The sequence below is a fragment of the Primulina tabacum genome, chromosome 10, assembly GCF_025594145.1.
Source record: "Primulina tabacum isolate GXHZ01 chromosome 10, ASM2559414v2, whole genome shotgun sequence".
Lineage (NCBI taxonomy): Eukaryota > Viridiplantae > Streptophyta > Magnoliopsida > Lamiales > Gesneriaceae > Primulina > Primulina tabacum.
Genome location: NC_134559.1, coordinates 3,862,322 through 3,884,428, shown reverse-complemented (window position 1 = coordinate 3,884,428; position 22,107 = coordinate 3,862,322). Strand labels below are relative to the sequence as shown.

Genomic DNA, 22,107 nt, shown 5'->3' with positions numbered 1-22,107 from the left:
GACTAAAAATTATCGAAAATCGAAAGACATATGATTAAAATTGAAATTTGATAACTTAAATGATCAAAATTTTAAACAGATAAACATATAATCAAAAATACAAATTTTCCTTGTATATATATGTGTGTGTTTTACCACAATATTTCAGTAGACGATAAATAAATGGAGTAGATCTCATGTGACACGGTCTCACGAATCTTTATCTGTGAGACGGGTCAATCCTACTGATATTCAAAATAAAAAATAATATCCTTAGCATAAAAAATAATACTTTTTCATGGATGACTCAAATAAGATATTCGTCTCACAAAATACGACCAGTGAGAACGTCTCACAAGTTTTCGCCAAATAAAAATTTTTAGTTTAATTTTGAATTAATTTTAATATCAAATACCAACTAATTAATCAAAAGTTATAATTTAAGGTTATTGTTGAATCTAATATTTTTTTTAAAATATAAGACACAAAAATTATATTTTACTTACTTTATCTATAAGAACGACCGATAATTTCCCAAAACTTAAAAAAACAATAGAAATTCCTTTTTAGCAAATAAAAAGATAGATTATATTTTACTCTAAATATTATAGAGTAGTAGGTCTTTTCTGAGACGGTCTCACGAATCTTTATCTATAATACAGGTCAATTTTACTGATATTCACAATAAAAAGTAATACTCTTAGCATAAAAAGTAATACTCTTAGCATAAAAATTAATACTTTTTCATGGATGACCCAAACAAGAGATACATCTCACATAATACGACCCGTAACCATCTCACACAAATTTTTGCTAACATCGTAAATGCTAACTGGACTGAGATTATACACACCTACAATAAAGGAGCCTAATTCAAAAATTACTTATAATTTTCCAATAAATCTGAAGATATTAGGGTGTTTTTTCAAATATGTTGTTATACAGGGATTATTTTGCGATTACCGATTCTTCACCAATTTGTGCTTAATCAGGAAGGAGCTTCCCTTCCATTTTCGTAAATTCAAGACTCCAAGAGAAGCAGCTCGGTCTACATATACACATAAAATCTGATCAAAAAATTGGAAGCTGAATCGAAGATCTCCATCAAATTTACTATCAGCCGAAAATGGATCTAAATCCTGTAAGTTTTCGTAATCTGGTTTACTTTCAAAACGAATATCTTGAACACATGGTGTGTTTCTAACTATTAATTTGCGAGTTTTATAGATGATATTGTGGTTAATTCTATTATATTTTGTGGTCTGGTAATCAAATCGACTACATTTGTTGAATCAAACTTAGGGGATCTGATTTCTTTTGATTCGGTTGGAACATCTTGATTTAGCGATTTGATTTGGCTCGAGCTTGTTTATTTGGGATAATTTTAGAAGTTGGGATTTATACTGGGGCAAATGATGTAGTGAACGGATGGAACATCTTGATTTAGTGATTTGATTTGGGGATCCTTTGTTTAGTTGGTCTTAGCTGCTTTACCTGATAAAATTCTCTTAATTGATGCTTTTCTAAGTAAATTCTTGATGAAAAAAGTTCTGCTCGATGGCTTGGTTACACAAGTGCATGAGATGGCATTTGAAGCTGCAAGTTCTGGCGTTGCTATTAAAGTTGTGGCTATCCAACAATATTTTCATTTTTCAAAAAATGACATTCTATCAAAAATGTATTCCATTTTTGTTATAGATTTCTTGGCCAGTCCCATCTAAGCTTTCAATATCCCTTCTCAATTCTAACCAATTAAGTAAATGAAAACTAGGTATGTACTGAATTTGATTGCATTTCTTTCATGTTAATGTCTTCGACAATACAGTCGTTTCAAAAGTTTATAAAAGACTAACTCTGTGTCTAATTTTATGTTTAGAAGCAAATGCTTATACGTTGATCTTTTTTTGTATGAGAAAAACAGTAAATTTATGTTGTACCTGTGTAATGGAACTTTTTCCAGTGCGATTTTTCTAGTATAAGAAGAGTTAAATTTAGTCTTTACCTTTGATTCTAGAGATTGCATTTTTCTTATCTTAGTTACTTTGAATATCTCAAGATAATATAGATACAATGAAAACAAAATAACTTCTTTCTGCTCTGCACAATAAAGTTAAATAAACAGTGATGGAGTGCTCACCTCTTCTTTTTTTTTTTGGTGCCCGGTGCCCAGCTGCCAGGGGAGAATTATGCTCATCCAAAGATATGCTTCTTCCATGTGCTTTTCAAGGTTGAACATAGTTTCCTTTTGTCACCTTTTTTATATTTATGATTTTAATTTTGTTTGTTGGTTTCCTGATGATAAAAAAATTCTCTGTTTTGACAGGCGGCTGCTTTGGCATTTTATATTCTTTCTACTCTCTTTTTTGATAGTTTTGTCATCATTTTTGTGGTGACTGTACTTCTATCTGCCCTTGATTTCTGGGTAGTCAAGAACGTAAGTGGACGCATCTTGGTGGGTCTTAGGTGGTGGAATGAAATAAATGACGATGGTGAAAGTGTATGGAAATTCGAATGTCTTGACCAAGAGGTGAGGCATCTTATATGCGGGATTACATTTGATCTTTCCTTCATTATTTTAAAAGTTGTATTACAGTGCATAATAAATGTTTTTGCACCCCATATATCCTCTCTTTCTTAGTCACTTGCTCGGATGAACAAGAAGGATTCATGGCTGTTCTGGTGGACCTTGTACCTCACAGTAAGCAAATAATTTTAATTAAAAATTTTGAATCGTTGAAATATCATGTGGTCGCTGCAACATTGCTAAGCATAAACAAAAGTATTCTGCAACACTTGGTATATCATCCATTTTCTTCAAAAGCTAAGGAATTTAAACTTATTTGCCATCATGTTGGACATCAAGGTTGCTTCTATTTTTACTTGCTATTTGGTCTCAATCGTTTGTCATTTGACAGCATTTTGAGAAGCCATTTCCATTTGATATCTTGAAATCCACCTAAAGCATTGCCTTTTCTTTGTAGGCGGTCGCATGGATCTTCTTTGCCATATTCTCTGTCATTAGGTTTCAAGCTGATTATCTTCTTGTTGTTGGTGTATGTTTGACACTGAGCATTGCCAATATTGTTGGATTTACCAAATGCCGTAAAGGTATGTGGAGTTGCTGACATGCATCTCATGTTTGGTTCTTGTTTTAGTTTCGATTGTTGCGTAATGCATAGTATGGATCTCAAAAGTAACTTAACTATAATGTCCTTGATTTGGGGGCAACAGAATTCCATTACCTCACTTGAGATAATAACCACGATATTCCAAATCAATTTTGGATTTGACCTCTTTTAAAGGTTGTTTCTGGAGATGACCCTTTGCTTCAAATGCATTACTCACTGGCTAGTCATAAAAATGTTCCATCTCTCATTATTAAATGTGATGTTTTTTGGTGTTCTGTCCGTATTTCAAATTTGAGGGGAGAAAATGCTCGTGGCTCATGATACCCCTGCAACATCAAGCTGTCATCTGTTAGTTCTGTATCATTTATACAAAGAGTCAACTAAAATTTTCATTGGATGCACATAAATGACTCGCTTGGTTTTCCAAGGGATCTTTCATTTTGAAACTTATTAGCATGGTGCTCCTTGTTTACATGATTTTGCTATCGATGTAAGTCTCGTTGTTAGTTACTTTGCATTAGTATGGAGCTAGTTACAATGCCGTACTTATGAAAAGGTTTTTACTTGTGAGCCTTCATTCATATCCTGGCGCAATGAAGAACTTAAATTAATCGAGATAGCTTAGTGTTAGTTTTTATTTTGATTAATTCCATTGATAAATAATACTTGTCTTTCATCTCCCAGATGCTAAGAAGCAGCTTCAAGCATTCGCTACTCAGACCATTGCGTCTCGATTCTCATCGACTATTCAATCCGCATTTAGCGTCGTTTGAATGGTTTATACATAATCGACGTGATGAAGAGAAATACGAGGTTTTGAAGAGTTGGTGGTCTATGACATGCACACTTTTCGTGTTTCATGGTATAGTGTCGTTATATATTATCAGTAAGTGGAAGAGGATCCTGTATCGTTTCAATTTGAGACCTGGTTAGGGATCTAATTGTTTGATTTCTCTTGTTACTTTACCTCATTTTGCCTCGTGCTGATAAATTTTTGTAATCGCAAGAACGTTGGTGTATGGAAATGTAAATGTACTTCAGAATGTAACTATTACCAGGCTTATCACGTAAATTATATGCGGTTTTGGTCTCGTTTCCAGCGTTTTCATGAATGACATTTTGGGAAATTTTTAGGAATATTGTGAATATTTGATCTTTTTGTTTGAACGAGACAAAAGACAGGGCAGCATTTACATTCTGGGATAAGTTTTACTTTTATATGAACGGGTAAGTAAAGATCATCGACAACGAAAAAAGTTCATCTATGACCATAAAGTTATCAAAAACAATATCATTCGTTAAGTTTTTATCATAATCCAAAATGGAATTCAAATCCATCAATGACACATTATCACATATTAATGGTATGAGCACACCGAAAGAAAGCTCAAGAAAGTATCGAAGCGAACAGGGTGTTGAATCATCTTCCCAATAAAGCAACTCGATCCTTCTGTACAGCTTGCGATAAATTTATGTCAAAGAGCTCACAGCGAATTGGCATTTCCATCTCATAAAACGGATTCTTCAGAACATAATCAGTATATAGCTCGTAAATACATTTCAAGAGACCCTCCATATGCTGGACTCCAGGTTCGCAGACCACGAAGAATTTGGTACCTGAAAGAAAATAAGTGATTAGAATAGTTTTTTTTTCGCAAGGTGAAGATGTTGATTTTGACAACATAAACGATTAAGAAACAAGTTTTGAATTAAGAAAGCTTTCAGGGTTTAGCAACATCATCCCCGAAATTTATCATCAATCAGAATGAAAAGATAAACATTACAAGAATTAAATTAATAGATAATGACTTCAATCTTCTGTTCAGAGTCAACCGTTCGCAGAGAGGATAACAGAGGAATATGCAGCTATTTTGTTCTGGGATCATATGTGACTACCCGTTATCAATCATTTGTTCGATGCAGGAGTTGCTATTTTGTGCTTAGCCTGGAGCTTCATTTCAATGGACTATTTAACTATGTTTACTTCAGGTGTATCAGGGTGTTGATGAGTCATCATCATTCAGACAATTCGAATCGGACCGAACAATTCAGAGTTATCTATGCACTTACTCGACCAAGCAATTTCCAATACTATAAATCTGCCCTAATCTACAGAAGAAAAAACATATCTCAGAAGCCAAATAACAACAGAAACCACAAAAGGAGATACTGACCGTCCTTACAAAAGATAAAAGAGGCAAAAAAAGAAAGAAAAAAAGAGAGTGTTTTGACACCAGTGAGAGATTGAAAGCAATGGAGATCAAAAGTATCGGCTTGGAGAAGCTCAATTCCGGAGCACCCAGAAACAGGGGAAAGCTGTTGAGATATGGCATGCATTGAATGCCACAAGCTTGCCAGTCTCAAACTATCGTTGGTGTCCATTCTTCCAGCTGACCCGTAATCCTTAAAGACATAAATATGCAACTTTTAATTCCTCTCTTGTATCGCTGACAATGCTTGACAAATCGAATACCGAGTTTTTACATGTCTGTGCTAACCTTGTAGAAAATAAGACCACCTGATTTGTTGATAATATAGAAGCTGTAAATCGCTGCCATTGTCTATGAGGTACTCCAATCGAGATTTAATTTCGGAATCTCTAATGCAGACTCCACAAGGATTGCTCTTGTGCTGAACAAAAATGAAACTGTGAATGGTAAGAGCCAACAATTGCTAAGGTTTTCATCAAGTTCAAAAGGCTAACAGGAAGACCACCACCATTACATCCATAAAACCTTCGTAAAAAATTCACCACAAGATTCCAGGGGGCACATCAAGTACTATCGGTTGCCCGATGAATGAAGAAAAAACATTATAAAAATTCAGGTGGCCCATTTCCAATAACAATATTTCAGCTAACGAATAAAAAAAAAAAAAAAGCAAACCCAGATTCCGTTAATCAATTTAAATCAACCAGATTAGCCACAATCGAAATCACTAAACGGCAAAAGCTCATACATTAATTCAAAAACTCGAAAATACAAAGATACAAGGAAAAAGATACCTACGGTCTCCGAATTCAGATAATTTTGGGATGATCTCGGAAGCTGCAAATGAGTAGAAGTGGGCAATTGGGTAGGAGTTGGGATTTTGGAAGTGAACTTCAATGATCCAGCGTAATTTGCCCCCACTCTAAAGCCTTGTTTGGCTGGGCTGAAATGATGTTTGTAAAACATAATATATGGATAATCCAAATATGTCCAAATTCCCGAAAATCGAAATTCTTGATAAATGTTATATATAATTATGTGAAAAAAATAATAAATTGATTAATAAAAAAATTTTGTTCATCAATTTAAAATTGGATTGATGATTTTCTTATTCAGATTAGATATATATTTTTCTTTTAATTAGTTAAAACACAAAAACATATTGTAAATTAATTAAAATAAAAATTATTTTTATGATAAAAAAGTGATCATGTCAACATACTAAAATAAGTTATTACATTAGCAATATACTAAATAACATTTTAAGAGATAAGATGTTTCTCAAAACTTAGAAAAACTATAGAAATTTTTTTTAGCGAAAAAATATATTATATTTTTGCACCAAAAAAAATTCTCATTACAAAATATTTTCAATATTATGCCTATCAAATTTACACTATGATCTTTACTAGTTTCTATAATTATGATACGAATTTTATTTTAATATAAATCAAATTAATTAGAAAAAATTTTGCACTAGTTTTGAGTAAGAATATGGATAAAAACTTGTGTGAGACTGTTTCACGGATCGTATTTTGTGAGACGGATCTCTTATTTGGGTCATCCATGAAAAAATATTACTTTTTATGCTAAGAGTATTATTTTTTATTGTAATATCGGTAGGGTTGATTCGTCGCACATATAAAAATTCGTGAGAGACCTTCTAACAAATGTGAGCCCACATTTATGTCACATGCACCATATTCTTTGTTTTTTATTTCAATCCCAACTTTATAAAATTAAAAAAAAATGTCCAATGAAATGGTATTCCCAAATAAAAAAAATCCACACATTCAAAATAGGCGTCCAAATTCTAATTTAGGAAAATATCACGTGCAAGAAGAGGAAGCCGCCATTACCCGTCTAATAACAGGGATTGCTCGCGCCACCACAATCGACCGTTTCCCATCTTTCAAGAATTCCTGTCATTTCTTTCCCACGAAATCCGATATTGTTTCCTCGAATTTTTGCCCTCGTCACATTTCCTATATCCGTTTGTTTTGCATATGTGTGTATAATATATTGGTGACCAAGAATTAGATTTTAGTTGCGTAGTATTTGATTCTTGTACATATTGTACGATCTGTTACGGATTTTTTATTGGTTTCGTCTCTGGTTCTTGATAGTACCAGTTTTGGAATGAAATCGGTCAGATTTTGTAACATGAAGCCCGGTTGTAGAATCTTTTTACCTTGTAAGAGCGCGCCTTTCTTGGTTGTTCCTTTTCCCCAAGCCTCCAAGTTTTCGGTTTATTCTAATTTTCAATTTAGAACCCACAAGTTTCACACATGTTCCTCTCGGTTTTCCGGGTTTAAGACCATATTCAACAATGCTCAGAGATCATGTTCTTCCCAAAATAGGAATTGGGGTCAGTCGGGTATTTTGTCAAACACCCACTGCCGTGATTCTTGCCCAAGAAGCCATTTTGTGATTGCGTGTGCTGCATCAAATATCAGGGATTTGTCAACTTCTGTTAAAACACACGTGAATGATAAGAATTTCGAGAGAATTTATGTGCATGGTGGGCTTAATGCCAAGCCGTTGGCGGTGGAGAAGATTGATTTGGATTCAAATGCAACGATAAATGAAGATGAGATAAAATCTGAAAATCTTGAAAATGATTTAAAAAGTGAAAGATCAGATGAAACTAAGAGTGAGAGATCAGATGAAACTAAGAGTGTGAGAGCAGGTAAAGAAGAGTCTGAGGTGGAAAAGGAGGCGTGGAGGCTGCTGAGGAACGCCATTGTGTCGTATTGTGGGAGTCCTGTGGGGACTCTGGCTGCCAATGATCCTAATGACAAGTTGCCTCTGAACTATGATCAGGTGTTTATAAGAGATTTTGTACCGTCAGCCTTTGCATTTTTGCTGAAGGGGGAAGGGGAGATCGTGAGGAATTTTCTGCTTCACACCCTGCAGCTACAGGTCTTCATACTGTTTTTTCTCCTAAATTGGTCATGATAGTAAGACTCCATTTTCGATGGATTGAGGTTATGGAAAGTAAATTGTTTGAGTGGATAATTTTGCATGTTTTGGAGGTATCAAATGATTGCAAAATGCAAACAATAGAAAGTTAGCGAAGAGTAGAAGAAATAAGGGGGTATTGGGTTCTAGCAAATAGGGCAGAGGAGTTGAATCCTGGTGTCTGATGGCATTACATAGGAATATAATTATGAAACCTCTAGTGAAGTTGTTTGTGGACATTGTTAAGAAATTTATTTACTTATCCATTTTTAAAGGGATGAGGCTCAATCAGTTTTCTGGAATTCCAATTCGGTGATTGGGAGATTGAATGAATCTAATCATGAGAAGATTTACAATTTTAGTTGCTTTTTCTTATTTATTGCAACAGAGAAGACCTTTTACTCTATTTTTTACTCTTGACATATTGGTGTGTGCAGCAGATTTTCAATTGATAAGAACTAAAGTGCATTTTAAACTTTACAAAAACGTATGTTGGCTTAGAAATGCAATACTAGTCTCTCTTTTTTGCAATTTCAATTTAAGTTTCAGTCTACAATGTGCTATTCATTTTATTAGAGCAACTATAGGGTGAACAGATGATAACGTGAAACCAATGAGGTATATACGAAAATGATATGTTGCTCAGGCTCAGTTCTTGGTTTACTCAAATATTTATCTTACTGTTCTTTGTGGAGGTCACTTGGGGTGTGAGTTGGTTACTTAATTCTTTTCATTTATATTTCTTGTTCCTAATGTTCTCCTATTTGTTACTAGAGTTGGGAGAAAACAGTGGACTGTTACAGCCCTGGACAGGGATTGATGCCAGCAAGTTTTAAAGTTAGATCTGTAGCTTTAGATGATAACAAGTTTGAAGAAGTTTTAGATCCCGATTTTGGAGAGTCAGCTATTGGCCGTGTAGCACCTGTGGACTCTGGTACCTGTTTCTACATAATGCTAGTGATTAGTAGTTGCATATTTGAGTTCGAGTAAATATGTGGCATTATTTGATCTCTTTTCTTATTTCTGCCCCTTAGTAGTTTCATTTTAATATTCCCTTTTTTTTAATGAAAATGAGCTTTGTTTAATTCAATTCAACTGCATATGAATTAGAATAGTAAATTGTGTCAATCGACCTGCTAGTTCTTAAAAATTAATATTTTAAGTTTTGTGTAGGACTGTGGTGGATCATCTTGTTGAGAGCTTATGGGAAGCTTACTGGTGACTATGCATTACAGGAAAGGGTGGATGTTCAGACAGGGATAAAACTTATTCTAAACCTTTGCTTGTCTGATGGTTTCGATATGTTCCCTTCATTGCTTGTCACGGACGGCTCTTGTATGATAGATCGGCGAATGGGTATTCATGGTCATCCCTTAGAGATTCAAGTAAGTTCTTCCATCAGTCCTTGAATATTTACGTATAAATATTTTAACCACTTTTATTTTGGGCCTTTCTTCCAGGCTGTTTTTCTTACTTTGTTGATCACTCGAAAGTCTTTGTGGGCTTCCTTTTCTGTCACTAGCTATTTGAATTTTGAGAAATTGATAGCAATTATCATTAGCTGTTAAAGTTGGTGAAGGAAAGCTCAATTCATCTTTGGATATCAACTAAAAATTGCATATTTGGTTCACTGTCATATACATGTGATTTACTTTCAATATGAATAGAAGAGTGTGTATGATTAAGCTATAAAAAATTCCAAGCAAATGCTTACACGCTACAATTTAGAGGTAGAAACCTTGGAACAACTATTCAAAGGTTTGCTCTTAACATGTTTCAAACTGCAGGCTTTGTTTTACTCAGCCCTTCGGTGTTCGCGTGAGATGCTTACATTAGATGATGGATCCAAAAATTTGGTCAGGGCTGTCAGCAATAGGCTCAGTGCGCTGTCATTTCATATTCGTGAATATTACTGGGTTGATCTGAAGAAAATTAATGAAATATACCGATATAAGACTGAGGAGTATTCCATGGAAGCCACTAACAAGTTTAATATATACCCTGAACAAATTCCTCATTGGTTGATGCATTGGATTCCTGAGACGGGTGGTTATCTTATTGGCAATCTGCAGCCAGCCCACATGGACTTCAGGTTCTTCACACTCGGAAATCTCTGGTCCATAGTGTCGTCCTTGGGTACTCCAAAACAAAATGAGGCTATACTCAATCTTATAGAAGCTAAATGGGTTGATCTTATTGGTCAAATGCCTTTGAAGATATGTTACCCTGCTCTGGAGTCAGAAGAATGGCGAGTAATCACTGGCAGTGATCCAAAGAATACGTAAGTTCCCACTTCTTGTGTAATGTGTTGTTTTCAACTTCCAAAGGTTTATATATTACAAACATGTATACCTCAGTCCATATGTGTATCATGAAGTGGGCTTGAAAATTTTAATGGCTAAAATATAATGTCCTGAATGTCATTTATTGGAATTTTGCAGACCTTGGTCGTACCATAATGGTGGATCTTGGCCAACACTACTATGGCAGGTAAGAATAGCATGGAAATTAACTTTTTTCTCATGCAAGATATTAGATCGAATGGAAACTATCCTGTAGCTAAAGTTATCAAATCTTCATTTTGTTTTAGTTGATGAACAGATGGTATTAAATAACATTAACAGATTTTTTACTAAAATGAAGGAAAAGAACCCATAAGCATTAGGTTAATATTGGTATAAACTTCAGAGGGTGATTTCTTGTATATTTGGTCCGTGTAACTCAAAAAACGTATATTGTGAGTATGTTATGTTAATGACACCAGATTCATGTTAATTTGTGCCCGTATTTCTCCTAATAGTTCCTGAGGGAGTATCATACTGTCATTGAAGTTAATCGATAAGAACCTTTCTTGAATTCTTACATATGTTCTCTCAGTTCACATTGGCATGCATGAAGATGGGTAGGACAGAACTGGCTAAGGAAGCAATAACTTTAGCCGAAAAAAGACTTCAAACAGATCAATGGCCTGAGTATTACGACACAAGGAATGGAAAGTTCATCGGAAAGCAAGCTAGACTATACCAAACATGGTCTATCGCTGGATATCTGACATCTAAAATGCTGCTGGATAATCCCGAAATGGCATCCCTTTTGTTTTGGGAAGAAGACTACGATCTTCTTGAATCCTGCGTCTGTGCTTTGAGCAACTCTAGCCGTAAGAAGTGCTCCCGCAGGCTTGCCAAGTCACAGATTCTAGTCTGATGAAAACCAGATTCTCAAACAGAGAAGATCTGGTTTCTGCTGTACATACAGTAGCGGTAACTTTACGAGTAGTTCAGGATGCGATATTTATAGGAAACAACTGACACGAGTTTGTTTCACACATATAGCTGCTTCGAGTAACTCGACTTGGTTAAAAAGCTTGTGCTATTAGGTGGAGGTGCCCTCAAATTTGTAAGAGCGGCCTCGTAGTTTATGTTAATTATAGCCAAAAGAGAAGTATTAATCTTGTATCGTTTGTGTTCATTCTTCCAATAAAGTGCATCTATTTAATATAGTAGAAAGAACAGAAAAAAGAACTCAGTTAAACCCATTATTAATTAAACAGAAATATTATATATAGGAAGAGAATTGTTGGTCTTCATCTTAAATAGAATCTGATAACTTCTAGCCACACTTACATTGCATACAAAATTCAGTACGAGGCATTAATTGAGCGTTCGATTGCTAACAAAATCACTTATGGCAAAAATTTGTGTGAGACGGTCTCACGGGTCGTATTTTATGAAACGGATCTCTTATTTGGGTCATCCATGAAAAAATATTACTTTTTCATGCTAAGATTATTACTTTTTATTGTGAATATCGGAAGGGTTGACGTGTCTTAGAGATAAAGATTTGTGAGACCATCTCACAAAAGACATACTCATATTTTAATCTGGTAAGCTGAATTTTCAAAATTAGTTTAAGAATAGAAGTTAAAACAATATTTATTGAATTTGGCACTAAAAATACATTTTATATGTTTAGAAAAAGAGATTGAATTAAGAGTACAAACATGATGTTTTGCCTTTTATAAAATCTATAATATAACGTAAACATTTTTAAGTATTTAATTTTTTTAAAAAAAAATTTACCTAATTAAATATTGACAAAATATTTGGAAAAATGTTCACCGATTGAATTACAAATCTGCATCATCGATCGCCTTATATTATGTTTTACGAGCCCCAAAGTCAGATAAATTCCATTAGAATTTCAAAATAATAATTCAACCAAGTTTAAATCCAGATAAGAAGATAAATTCCATTGGAATAAACTATCTTCAATTCTTTACGCTGGGAATAATATATTATGGCTTCTTTGTTTTACGGGCAGAGCTTCAGAGGTACTGATGAATTGTAATCTACATGTCGAAACGTGTATTGCACAACATCATTCATCATCTTAACTGGAAGAAGTTCCAACAATCTCACCTTCCTTCATTATCTACGACAAAATTGATTCCAAAAGCTTAACTTTCCCTGTCCATAGTCAATGCTGAATTGCTATGATGACATACATCAGCATCGTAACTAACGAAAGAACGTGTAGCAGATTGCACAGCAGCCGATGGCTGTCCCATATCGCTAAGTACTGCCCGACTAGAATATGCACTGGCCTTGACTACGTTTTAATCAAAGGCTAGCAAACATATGAACTACAGCCTTCGAAACAAGAACCGGAAATGTAATTCCTTTTCTAAAAAAGGAATCAACTTAGAACATGGAAACGAGTTTAAACATAAAAAAGAGAAAGGACAGTAGATATCAAGGAAAAATACGAACTTGATTTAAGATATTGGATGGGTATACGGGCAGTACTCTCCTTCGAGCAATATGCATATCTAGTCCTCTTTAGTCCTCGTTTTAAACTTAATCCTGATCTCCATTCTCATACGTAATTTGAGATATTTAGCAAATAATATAGTTTTTATTTAAAATCCATTAATTTTAGCAAACCCAAGCCTCTATAAGGAGCTTGTGACCAATCTTGTAAGAAGCATAAGCATCAAGGCATGCATACTCAATCTGATATTTACTAAGCTCTCTTGCTTCCCAGTTACTCTTGCACACATGAATGGGTTTCCTCATGTTCATCCCACACACTTCGAAAGCAAGATCCTTCAATCCTGGCCGTCGAAACCTCCCCGGCCATCGCTCTTTCGCCGCCTCCCTGACATCCCTGCTGCTGCTGCAATCCAGCCCATATTCATCCTTCAACTTCAAGATATCATCACCCACTTCGACCCCCACGAAGGTGAAGTTGGGGTCCAGAAGAAAATTCTTGAGCGATTCTGGGATTTTATCCATGTAGAAGAGCTGGAGGATCAAGCATTTTCCACCGATGCAGAGTTGGAGGGTGGCTGATTTGTTGCTCATCGATCGGACTGGATGTGGCCGCCATTCGACGTCCAGACCGACCACCATGGGGATTCCAGCGTAAAGGGCTGTGATCTCACCCACCCATTCGGCAGCGGTTGCTGCTGTGGCGGTGACGGTTGTTTCGATGGTGGCTCCGCCGAATGTTATGTAGTACTTGGAGACTGTGGAGTTGAATGTTATGGTAGAAGGATTTGTGCTTTGAAATCGATACATGTTTGCGTATATCAAAGGCTATTTGCTTCTTTAGACGCACTGAAGATATATAATATATATATATATATAATATTTCCTCCTTTTTTTTTTTATTAAATATCTTGTGAAACAGTCTCACGAATTTTTATATGTGAGACGTGTCAATCCTACCGATATTTCACAATAAAAAATAATACTCTCACACAAATTTTTAACTTTTTTTAAACTTGATTTTGCTTTATTTTTATCCAATCCAATGAACCTAACTTTTGGTTGGAAAGAGAGATATTAAAGCAAAGAAGACTTTTCAAGTCTTTAGATAATAACTAATCACTTGTCCATTAAGATGACAATTATTGAGTCCATTTTCCATGCTTTGCACAAACTTCCACTCACAATTGTTTTTTCGATGATGGGTACAAGTCATCTACTTTGCTCCCAAAAAAAAAAAGTCATTTATAAGATTCTAATAATTGGTAGAGAAATTGTAAGGAAATTAAAAGATATTTTTGGATTTTGAAGTTATCCTAAAGTGTTCAAGTTTAATATATAGTAAGATTAATAATAGATATGAAAATAAAGTGTGTGTGAAAATCAACTCTTTCCATGTCTATTTTATCATATTTATTGGGTTATTACGTCGATTCATATTTACAATAAAAATAAATTAAAAAGTTATCTCGATTAGGAACCTGACCCAACTTGGCCTCAAGACTGGGCTGGCCATGCTTCGAACTTTGTTCTGGGCCTCGAGGACAAATGGGCCAACTGAATATCTTATTACCATTAACAAGATTCAACACTACACGTGCTTTGTGAAACCTGAAGACACCGTTTGGCTCATCTGATAAGAAGGTAAATGATGTATGATATGAAAATGATAAAAGAATATATTTAACTTTGATGTTTTATAGAAATCGAGTCGAATGTTGAACGAAATAAAGATATGTAATCAAGTAATGAGTCTTCATTTACACCAAACGGTGACAAAGTGTAAAAGCTTAAAAGATTGTTTCATTTGTACATTATCATAATTGAAGTTCGGGCTAAAAATGGTGACAAAGTGTAAAAGTTTAAAAGATTGTTTTCATTTTAGTAATCATACTTGATGTGGTTCATTCTATAGTTTACTTCCCAGTGGACTGTACATTTATCTATAATTTTATATCTATCTATCTATCTATCTATTCTAGGATATGATGGACACCAAATTTTTCTTCCAATTTTACCCTTATATGATACTAATATTACACATTTACACTTTTGTTTTTTGTTTTAATCTCAACACACACTTTTATTTTTTTATTTTCAACAATTCAAATATCAATTTAATCCCTCCATAATTTGTCAAATTTCATTTTAATCAATCGATAATGATAAAAAAGATTGTACACACACGCATCGCGTGTGCAAATTTACTAGTTATATTACTAAGTGTGAGACTTTTAGAGTAATTAACTTAGAGGACACCAAAATATTTAATTTCATATTTATCCTTCTTGTCCCACTAAAAACCTCGTCAAGTTACTTCATATTTTACAAAGAAAAAAATTTAAACAAAACTTCCCTTTTAAATCGAACAACTCTTTTAAATTGAAAATAATTTTGTGTTAACTGTTTGATATTATTTGAACAAATTAAAAATAATAATATCACATGCATCGTGTGTACATCTCTTACTGATATATATTAAATTTAAGGGTCTTTAGTGCCAAAATCCCGTTTCTAAACCGTGGTTGATATCCAATGTTATACGTGTATAGAAGATACATGGTGTATTATATATTGGTGAAGTAATCCTACCGACAATATACTAGGGAGTGGTCCTCGATTGAACACCATTAGGACATTGAATTGCAGGATAGATTTCAAATCCAGACAATATAGGCAAAGGTGGTAAAAGATAGGTTCGAAAACTATTAAGGAAACGCACGTGTTATCTCGTGGGCTACGCTCGAGATTTGTCGTGTGCTCGGGCCCCTTTCATGTGTGTAGGCACATCTTTTTATTGTTCATTTTCCAATTCAATGCGATCGGAATTGTGAATGCATCTCTCTTTGTCAAAACAGCAAACACTTCGCGTTGGGATTGGAGAGTGGGGCTGCCAGGGCTGGCTAGTTACGTTGCCACTCCAATAATTTTCACAAATGATTTTCTCGTGTGTGTGTGTTTTTATTTAATGAGAATAGAACTCACAATTACTAATATTTGATGACAATTAAATAAACCCTTAAACTAATATAATAACATGCAAATCACGTTAGACAGTTAACTTTGTAAGTCATCCGAGAAAGTGTCGGTAGAAAGATGATATATTATGTATATATATGGCACTTCATCCGTCGCAATTATATATACATATTTTGTTTCCACGTAAAATAAGAAAGTCATTTAAAATACCAATTATACAAAAAAAATTACATGTTATCCCCTTCTCCCCTAGTACTAATTGATTTATCCTTTCAACAAAGATTGCATTCCATCGGCACACTAGACTTTATATTCGATTCTAGCCCGGTCCAATTAGCACAAAAAAATCCTTGTACGGATGGGGTAAGTTTAGCCCAAATTTCAATTCTGATTTGTGTATCATAATTAAAACAAAATGTAAAAAAATACGTTTTAGAAAATAATCTACTAAATATTTTTGTTAAATAAACATATAAAGAACAATAAAGGGGGGTTTTTTTGTTTTTGTTTTTGTTTTTTTTTTGAAAAATTTCAAACTGCATAATTGGGTCACATCTATGAGTAGGTTTTTTGTGAGACGGTTTCACGAATCTTTATCTGTGAGACGGGTCAACCTTATCGATATTCACGTTAAAAACTAATACTCTTAGCATAAAAATTAATAAATTTTCAAGGATGACCCAAATAAGATATATGTCTCACAAAATACGACCCGTAAGACCGTCTCACACAAAGTTTTACCTCAGGTCATATGAACTTTTTTTTTCAAATTTACTCAATACCCGTGTCATTTAAAACAAATCCACTTCATATCAAGTCATAAAATCCGATTCAAATTGTTTCAACCAGTACACCTAATAAAAAAATCGAATTATTTTAATAATCCAAATATATAAAATAATGCAAGATGGTAAATTTAGGAATCCATAAATTTTGTCGTTAGTTGTATCCGTTAATTATGATGGCCCCCGATATGGTCTAAGAACTGCAATAATTGGCAAAAGATGAAAAGACAGTGAGTGAAGTGAAATTTGCTTTTGGGTGTTTCTATGATTTTGTGTGTTTCTTTTTTACCCTTTCCCGAAAAATTCGGGTTTGAGAGTGAGCTGAAAATATAGAATGTGGCCTCATCGCCCTACACACAAACCATGTGGGATCTTTTCAAAATTTAAAGTCTTTGTATTCCATAGAGGTTTCGAACAAGATACGAATTTGAAAGGATCCCAAATTTAACTATCGAGTTACTTAATTTTCTGAATAGGTATCTTGTGAGACGGTCTCACGAATTTTTATCTGTCAGACGGGTCAACCCTACTGATATTCACAATAAAAAGTAATAATTTTAGCATAAAAAGTAATATTTTTTCATGGATGACTCAAATAAGATATCCGTCTCACAAAATACGATCCGTGAGACCGTCTCACACAAGTTTTTGCCTAATTTTGTTTAGAAAAGTATCAAAGACTCAGTGGAGTTGGAGGATTAGTTTGAGTATTGAATCGACTACCTTATCTTATATAATATATAATGTATATAGAGAAATTAAAGCAAAATGTTTGAATCTTTTGGCACCATACCATACCACATGTGCTCCCTTAGTGCATGGGGTAGCCCTGGATATGTAGCACATGACCAGCGGTTGCTATCCATTTGTCTGTTCTTTTGGCGGATTTTGCTTACTTTCAAAGTTGAAGGCTTTGGCAATATTCACCTCCATATTGGCAATCATGCGTATTCAAGAACAAACTCGAAGGGATAGGAGGTCGAGTGAGACGACTCGGTTAATACGTGAGATATAAACTCAAAGCCTTGGACCATCTCGGAAAGTGTCGAAAACCCGTCGATCTAATGGTTGATGCGAACGAAAATGTGTACTGATTAAGTGTACAAATGGCTTGGTATGTGCCAAAATCCAGCATGGTTTTGTTAGAGTTTTAAACTTAGGAAACCAAAATTTGTAGGCACATTATAAGAATGACACTGATGGATGATTTAAAAGTGATTATAAAGACAAAAAATAAAAAATAAAAAAATAGACCATAATAAATAAATAGAAACAAAGACAAAATACGATCCCCATCATGCACCTTAGTCTCCGGCCACTACACATGGATCGAGTACACGAGTGATGTTAAAGCCTGCCCCCACTCCATCAAATGCGATTGTTCCCACTCATACGTAAAATTATACATCTCCCAACCAAAACGGAAATAGCAAAATCATATGTCGTTTTACTTTATTCATTTTACTATAGATCTACTGCAACATATTTGGCCTTCCCGATAAATTTCAAAAAAATCTTAAATTTGAAGGGAGAGTCATCCAACCGTTGAGTGCAAAAATTGTCTTTGTTGGAAAAGCGTTTCGAACCGTGATGTTTGAGCTGTAGTGCAGTTTAAAAGATTTGAGTTAAATCATTATTATCAGCTATAACTTTTGGTAAAATCTTATACTAATCCTATTACTTAAATGAAATTGAACATCATTCAAAAAGTTATTTGATGATTTTACAACATGAAATAGTATATGATTACTTTATATATATATATATATATATATATATATATATAACACAAATCGAGGCACAAGTCTCATTATTCCAAAATTAATCGATAACTTTGGGTGTGACCATGATTTATATCGATTCGTTTATCAAATAACTAAAAAAATAAATCATGTTTCATGTATTGGAATGTATAAAGTGACGTGAAAAAAGAAATATCAGCTAAATTGTAATGCCCGAGATTCGACGACTGTCTTCACTGTATTAAGACGAGTTTTTTTCTGACGTGCTTATGCCCTCACTCACACACACCCTATGAAACTTCTCAGGGGGTCATCCATCTCACAATTTCCCCAAGTCAAACACGCTTAACTTTGGAGTTCTTATGTGATGAGCTATCGAAAAGAAGATGCACCTTCTTGATATGAATAGTACCAATCAAATCTTTTAAACCCTTCTCAAATGCACAGTCTCATACCTGAACAGTTTCGGAATTTCTCTCCTTCCAGTGTAAGATCGGTTCATTCATATTCCCTTCGTCTAGAAGCCTATCAGGAGCCGCTTATTGTCTGTGGAACCTCATGGCACCGGCGATCACCCCGCCCTCTTCGGGCCCGGACCTCACATAATTTTTTTTTGTGGTAAGTAAAATTTGGAATGAATTAAATCTACACAATATAATACAAAATATATTAATTTTTCTCAATTATTAACAAGATAGATTACAAGAAAAAAAAATTTAAAAAGAACATTATAATTTATATTGTAGAAAATAAAAGGCAAGCTTAGCAAAATACTAAGTGTGGACCAAGCCAAGTGGAATCCCCTACGACGTCGCGTTTAGTAGACCGGTGATGAGAGCCATAGCTTTGACTTGCATTTCCAAAGCAGCGATATAGTCCGTCGTCTCTTCTAGAAGGTTCGGAAGCGACAGCTTCCGGCAGCCGGGAACCAAGCGGCTCAAAGCCTTCACCTTCCTCTGCAGCGGCGGGAGATTATTCCGCGCCGCCGGTTTCTTCGATGCCGCAACTGGTTTAGCCGCCTTCTTGTGTCTTCGGTTGATTTGAGAGAGCCTGAAGCTGAGGCGGCCGGCGAGGATGGCACGGCTCCATCGGGTCCTTCCCTTGGCGGAGACGGCGAGCACCTTATCGGCGGCGTCGCGTACGGAGGAGGAATCGGGATGGCGTAGACTGCGGAGGGCATCGATGAGGTTGGAGGAGTATATACGCTGCTCGGTTTCGGTTCTCCACCTGGCCCGAGACGATTCCCTGGAAATTCCGCCGGACCCAGCTTTATTTCGCTTCTTACGAGAGAGGTCGGAGTTTGTATCGGGATTCGAAGTATCTGCCATCACAGATTCAGACTCCTCCTTTTCACGATATTCGATGCCACAAAACAAATGAACTGCAAGACAAAACAAAACAACACAACACAAACCCATTATTTTATGGTCGAAACGGAGAGAATTCACATATCGAATATCACGAATAAACAAAACTCAACGTCAAGAACATGCAATTGAACATAAAAAAGATGTACAGTACCTTACGTGTATCTACAGAATCGACACCCCGCTAAGAGAGGTGGGAGGGTTCTAGTATGGAGGAAGAGAGAGGTTTGATATATATGTATAATGGTGCAGAAGGCAGAGAATGGAGAAATAGTGGAGGGAGGCCATCTCTGCTCGCTCCTCATTCATTCATTCATCTATTTATTGCACTGCACACATGCCCTTCCCCCCCTCTCGTATTCGTTTGCCGAGGTAACCATTTTTCTTTTTTGCCTTTTTACCCGTTGCTTCTCATGGTATTTGCGCTTCATTAAATAAATTATTACCCTAAATTAAAGAAAGTTTGTGATGGCAACGTTTCTTTCGTTTCATCGAAGAGTCGAGTTCAAGTTTTAATTGTTTTTATACGAACTATTTTTCGAGTACCTATATATATATTAATTTTCTATATATTCTATGATTATTTTTTATTATTACAAATACAAAATTTAAATTCTTAAATTAAAAGAAGGTAACATTTTTCAAGGCCATGTGGTTTGATGTATATTCTCACTTATTGCTAGTCGTTACTGGCGAAGCGATTGAACACGACGTTTGATATCTTGTGATGAACATCATTTTACTTGTTTTTTTGTATATATGTGTGAGGTAAATTACGACCAAGCTCATCTAAGTTTGTGGTTTTATTCCATCACACTTTTTTTCTTTTGCTTTTTTTTTTTTATTAATTTAGGGTTTTGTTTGAATAAATACTTATAAAACTATTCAAAAATTGTTCAACCCGAACCCGAGCCAATCCGAAAATTCTCAATCCGAATCAACCTGATTTCGAATTTTTTTAAAAGAAAATTAAATAAAATTCAAAAAAATTTATTACTATTTTAATTTAAAACATATAATAAAAAAATATACATCATATATATTATTTAAATTTGAAAGTCTAATTGTAGAAATATAAAATAAATTTATTAAATCAAATAAAAAATTGTTTAAAAAATAAAAAAAATGTTCAAAATAAATATTAAATTATGAAAATTTATGATATAAATATAAATAAATATTTTTTCAACATATAATAAATAAAACCGTAAGCAATATTAATTAATTATATATTTTTAAACAAAATTTAAAATTTTCGGGTCAACGAACCTAACTCAAGCGATCTTTTTTTTTTTCCGACCCGATAGCTGACCCGAACTTGAAATCCTCAAACCCAAATCTGATTTTTTTCTGATTGAATCGTGTCGGGTTGGTGAGTCGTGTCTGATTTTGACACTCCAAATTAGTTATGTCTACTTCTAATTTTTTAAATAAAATAAAATAAAATCTCAGGCCTACATGAAATGCCTAAAAATAAGTGCGTGACAGGAATTTTACCATCTACATATATCTTTTAATATTTAATTAAAATAATATAAGGTCAAATTTCAATCAATTCGAAATTAGTTCCACCTTGAATTTGCAAAACAACCAACCTAAATTATAGACCACCTCTTTTTTTATATAGAATTATATAGAATATGCCGACGGAAAAATAATATATAATATAAATAATAAACATGGCAGTGACATATTGTCTCCTTATCATATCTCGGAAGTCTAATTTTGTTTCACCAAAATAACTTTAAATATTTATTAATTATTAGTGGTGAAAGATATTTTATTGTTGCACAAAGTTGGAACCGAGAAGGTTTGACGTTTCTCAACCAACCATACAAATGATAAGATTTTAAAACTTTATTGTATAAAAATCCTTGTCAAATAACATATTAACACAATTATTATTTTCAACATTGATCATATCATTCTTTGACCCAAAAATAAAAAATAAAAAAATAAAAAAGTGTGGAACAATTTACATTATTGGCTTTTAATTATTTAATTATGAAAACATATAGATTACTATTAGATGTGATGAAACATATCAAAATTATACGTCCAATATGTGAGTGTCACACCTTAATGATGGGCATATATGTTGTCTACTGCTGAGATGACATTGACCTATTGGATATTGAGATTATCTAACGCGATATCATAATAAATTTAAAGATATTGTATAGTTGC

The 22,107-nt window shown here is 34.2% G+C and overlaps 5 protein-coding genes across 6 annotated transcripts; 2 read left to right on the top strand and 3 right to left on the bottom strand.

Moving 5' to 3' along the window:
• The first annotated feature begins 963 nt into the window (after positions 1–963).
• LOC142505834 (Golgi apparatus membrane protein-like protein ECHIDNA) lies at positions 964–4,199 on the top strand. The gene is made up of 6 exons (XM_075618951.1): positions 964–1,120; positions 2,150–2,206; positions 2,303–2,506; positions 2,618–2,677; positions 2,961–3,087; positions 3,792–4,199. The coding sequence occupies exons 1-6, from the start codon at positions 1,106–1,108 to the stop codon at positions 3,878–3,880; spliced, it is 552 nt and encodes a 183-aa protein (XP_075475066.1). The 5' UTR covers positions 964–1,105; the 3' UTR covers positions 3,881–4,199.
• A 184-nt stretch (positions 4,200–4,383) lies between these two features.
• On the bottom strand, positions 4,384–6,298 carry LOC142504757 (uncharacterized). Of its 2 annotated transcripts, none has more exons than XM_075617551.1 (4): positions 6,112–6,298; positions 5,606–5,738; positions 5,342–5,510; positions 4,384–4,724 (listed from the first exon to the last, which is right to left on the bottom strand). In XM_075617551.1, exons 2-4 carry the CDS (start codon positions 5,663–5,665, stop codon positions 4,528–4,530), a joined length of 426 nt encoding a protein of 141 aa, XP_075473666.1. In that variant the 5' UTR covers positions 5,666–5,738; positions 6,112–6,298; the 3' UTR covers positions 4,384–4,527. The 2 variants fall into 2 exon arrangements, with proteins under 2 accessions (XP_075473666.1, XP_075473667.1); XM_075617552.1 differs by having other exon boundaries at positions 5,606–5,754; positions 6,112–6,269.
• An 842-nt stretch (positions 6,299–7,140) lies between these two features.
• Positions 7,141–11,741, top strand: LOC142504756 (alkaline/neutral invertase A, mitochondrial-like). The gene is made up of 6 exons (XM_075617550.1): positions 7,141–8,239; positions 9,053–9,212; positions 9,452–9,663; positions 10,066–10,559; positions 10,720–10,768; positions 11,156–11,741. The coding sequence occupies exons 1-6, from the start codon at positions 7,457–7,459 to the stop codon at positions 11,480–11,482; spliced, it is 2,025 nt and encodes a 674-aa protein (XP_075473665.1). The 5' UTR covers positions 7,141–7,456; the 3' UTR covers positions 11,483–11,741.
• Positions 11,742–13,212: 1,471 nt separating this feature from the next.
• Positions 13,213–13,857, bottom strand: LOC142506025 (3'-5' exonuclease-like). The gene has a single exon (XM_075619161.1). It carries the CDS (start codon positions 13,855–13,857, stop codon positions 13,213–13,215), a length of 645 nt encoding a protein of 214 aa, XP_075475276.1.
• A 5,342-nt stretch (positions 13,858–19,199) lies between these two features.
• Positions 19,200–20,315, bottom strand: LOC142505275 (transcription factor bHLH149-like). Its single transcript, XM_075618188.1, has 2 exons — positions 20,075–20,315; positions 19,200–19,934 (listed from the first exon to the last, which is right to left on the bottom strand). Exon 2 carries the CDS (start codon positions 19,879–19,881, stop codon positions 19,357–19,359), a length of 525 nt encoding a protein of 174 aa, XP_075474303.1. The 5' UTR covers positions 19,882–19,934; positions 20,075–20,315; the 3' UTR covers positions 19,200–19,356.
• Between the last annotated feature and the right edge of the window lie 1,792 nt (positions 20,316–22,107).

Excerpts from the sequence above, each read along its gene's own strand:
- LOC142504756 (XM_075617550.1), top strand. The coding sequence starts at position 7,457 with ATGAAATCGGTCAGATTTTGTAACATGAAGCCCGGTTGTAGAATCTTT. Across the intron at positions 9,664-10,065 it reads GTCATCCCTTAGAGATTCAA|GCTTTGTTTTACTCAGCCCT; the intron begins GTAAGTTCTTCC and ends TTCAAACTGCAG. Across the intron at positions 10,560-10,719 it reads GGCAGTGATCCAAAGAATAC|ACCTTGGTCGTACCATAATG; the intron begins GTAAGTTCCCAC and ends GGAATTTTGCAG.
- LOC142505275 (XM_075618188.1), bottom strand. The coding sequence starts at position 19,881 with ATGGCAGATACTTCGAATCCCGATACAAACTCCGACCTCTCTCGTAAG.
- LOC142506025 (XM_075619161.1), bottom strand. The coding sequence starts at position 13,857 with ATGTATCGATTTCAAAGCACAAATCCTTCTACCATAACATTCAACTCC.
- LOC142504757 (XM_075617551.1), bottom strand. The coding sequence starts at position 5,665 with ATGGCAGCGATTTACAGCTTCTATATTATCAACAAATCAGGTGGTCTT. Across the intron at positions 5,511-5,605 it reads GTGGTCTTATTTTCTACAAG|GATTACGGGTCAGCTGGAAG; the intron begins GTTAGCACAGAC and ends TATGTCTTTAAG. Across the intron at positions 4,725-5,341 it reads TTGCTTTCAATCTCTCACTG|GTACCAAATTCTTCGTGGTC; the intron begins GTGTCAAAACAC and ends ATTTTCTTTCAG.
- LOC142505834 (XM_075618951.1), top strand. Across the intron at positions 2,207-2,302 it reads TCTTCCATGTGCTTTTCAAG|GCGGCTGCTTTGGCATTTTA; the intron begins GTTGAACATAGT and ends CTGTTTTGACAG. Across the intron at positions 3,088-3,791 it reads ATTTACCAAATGCCGTAAAG|ATGCTAAGAAGCAGCTTCAA; the intron begins GTATGTGGAGTT and ends TTCATCTCCCAG.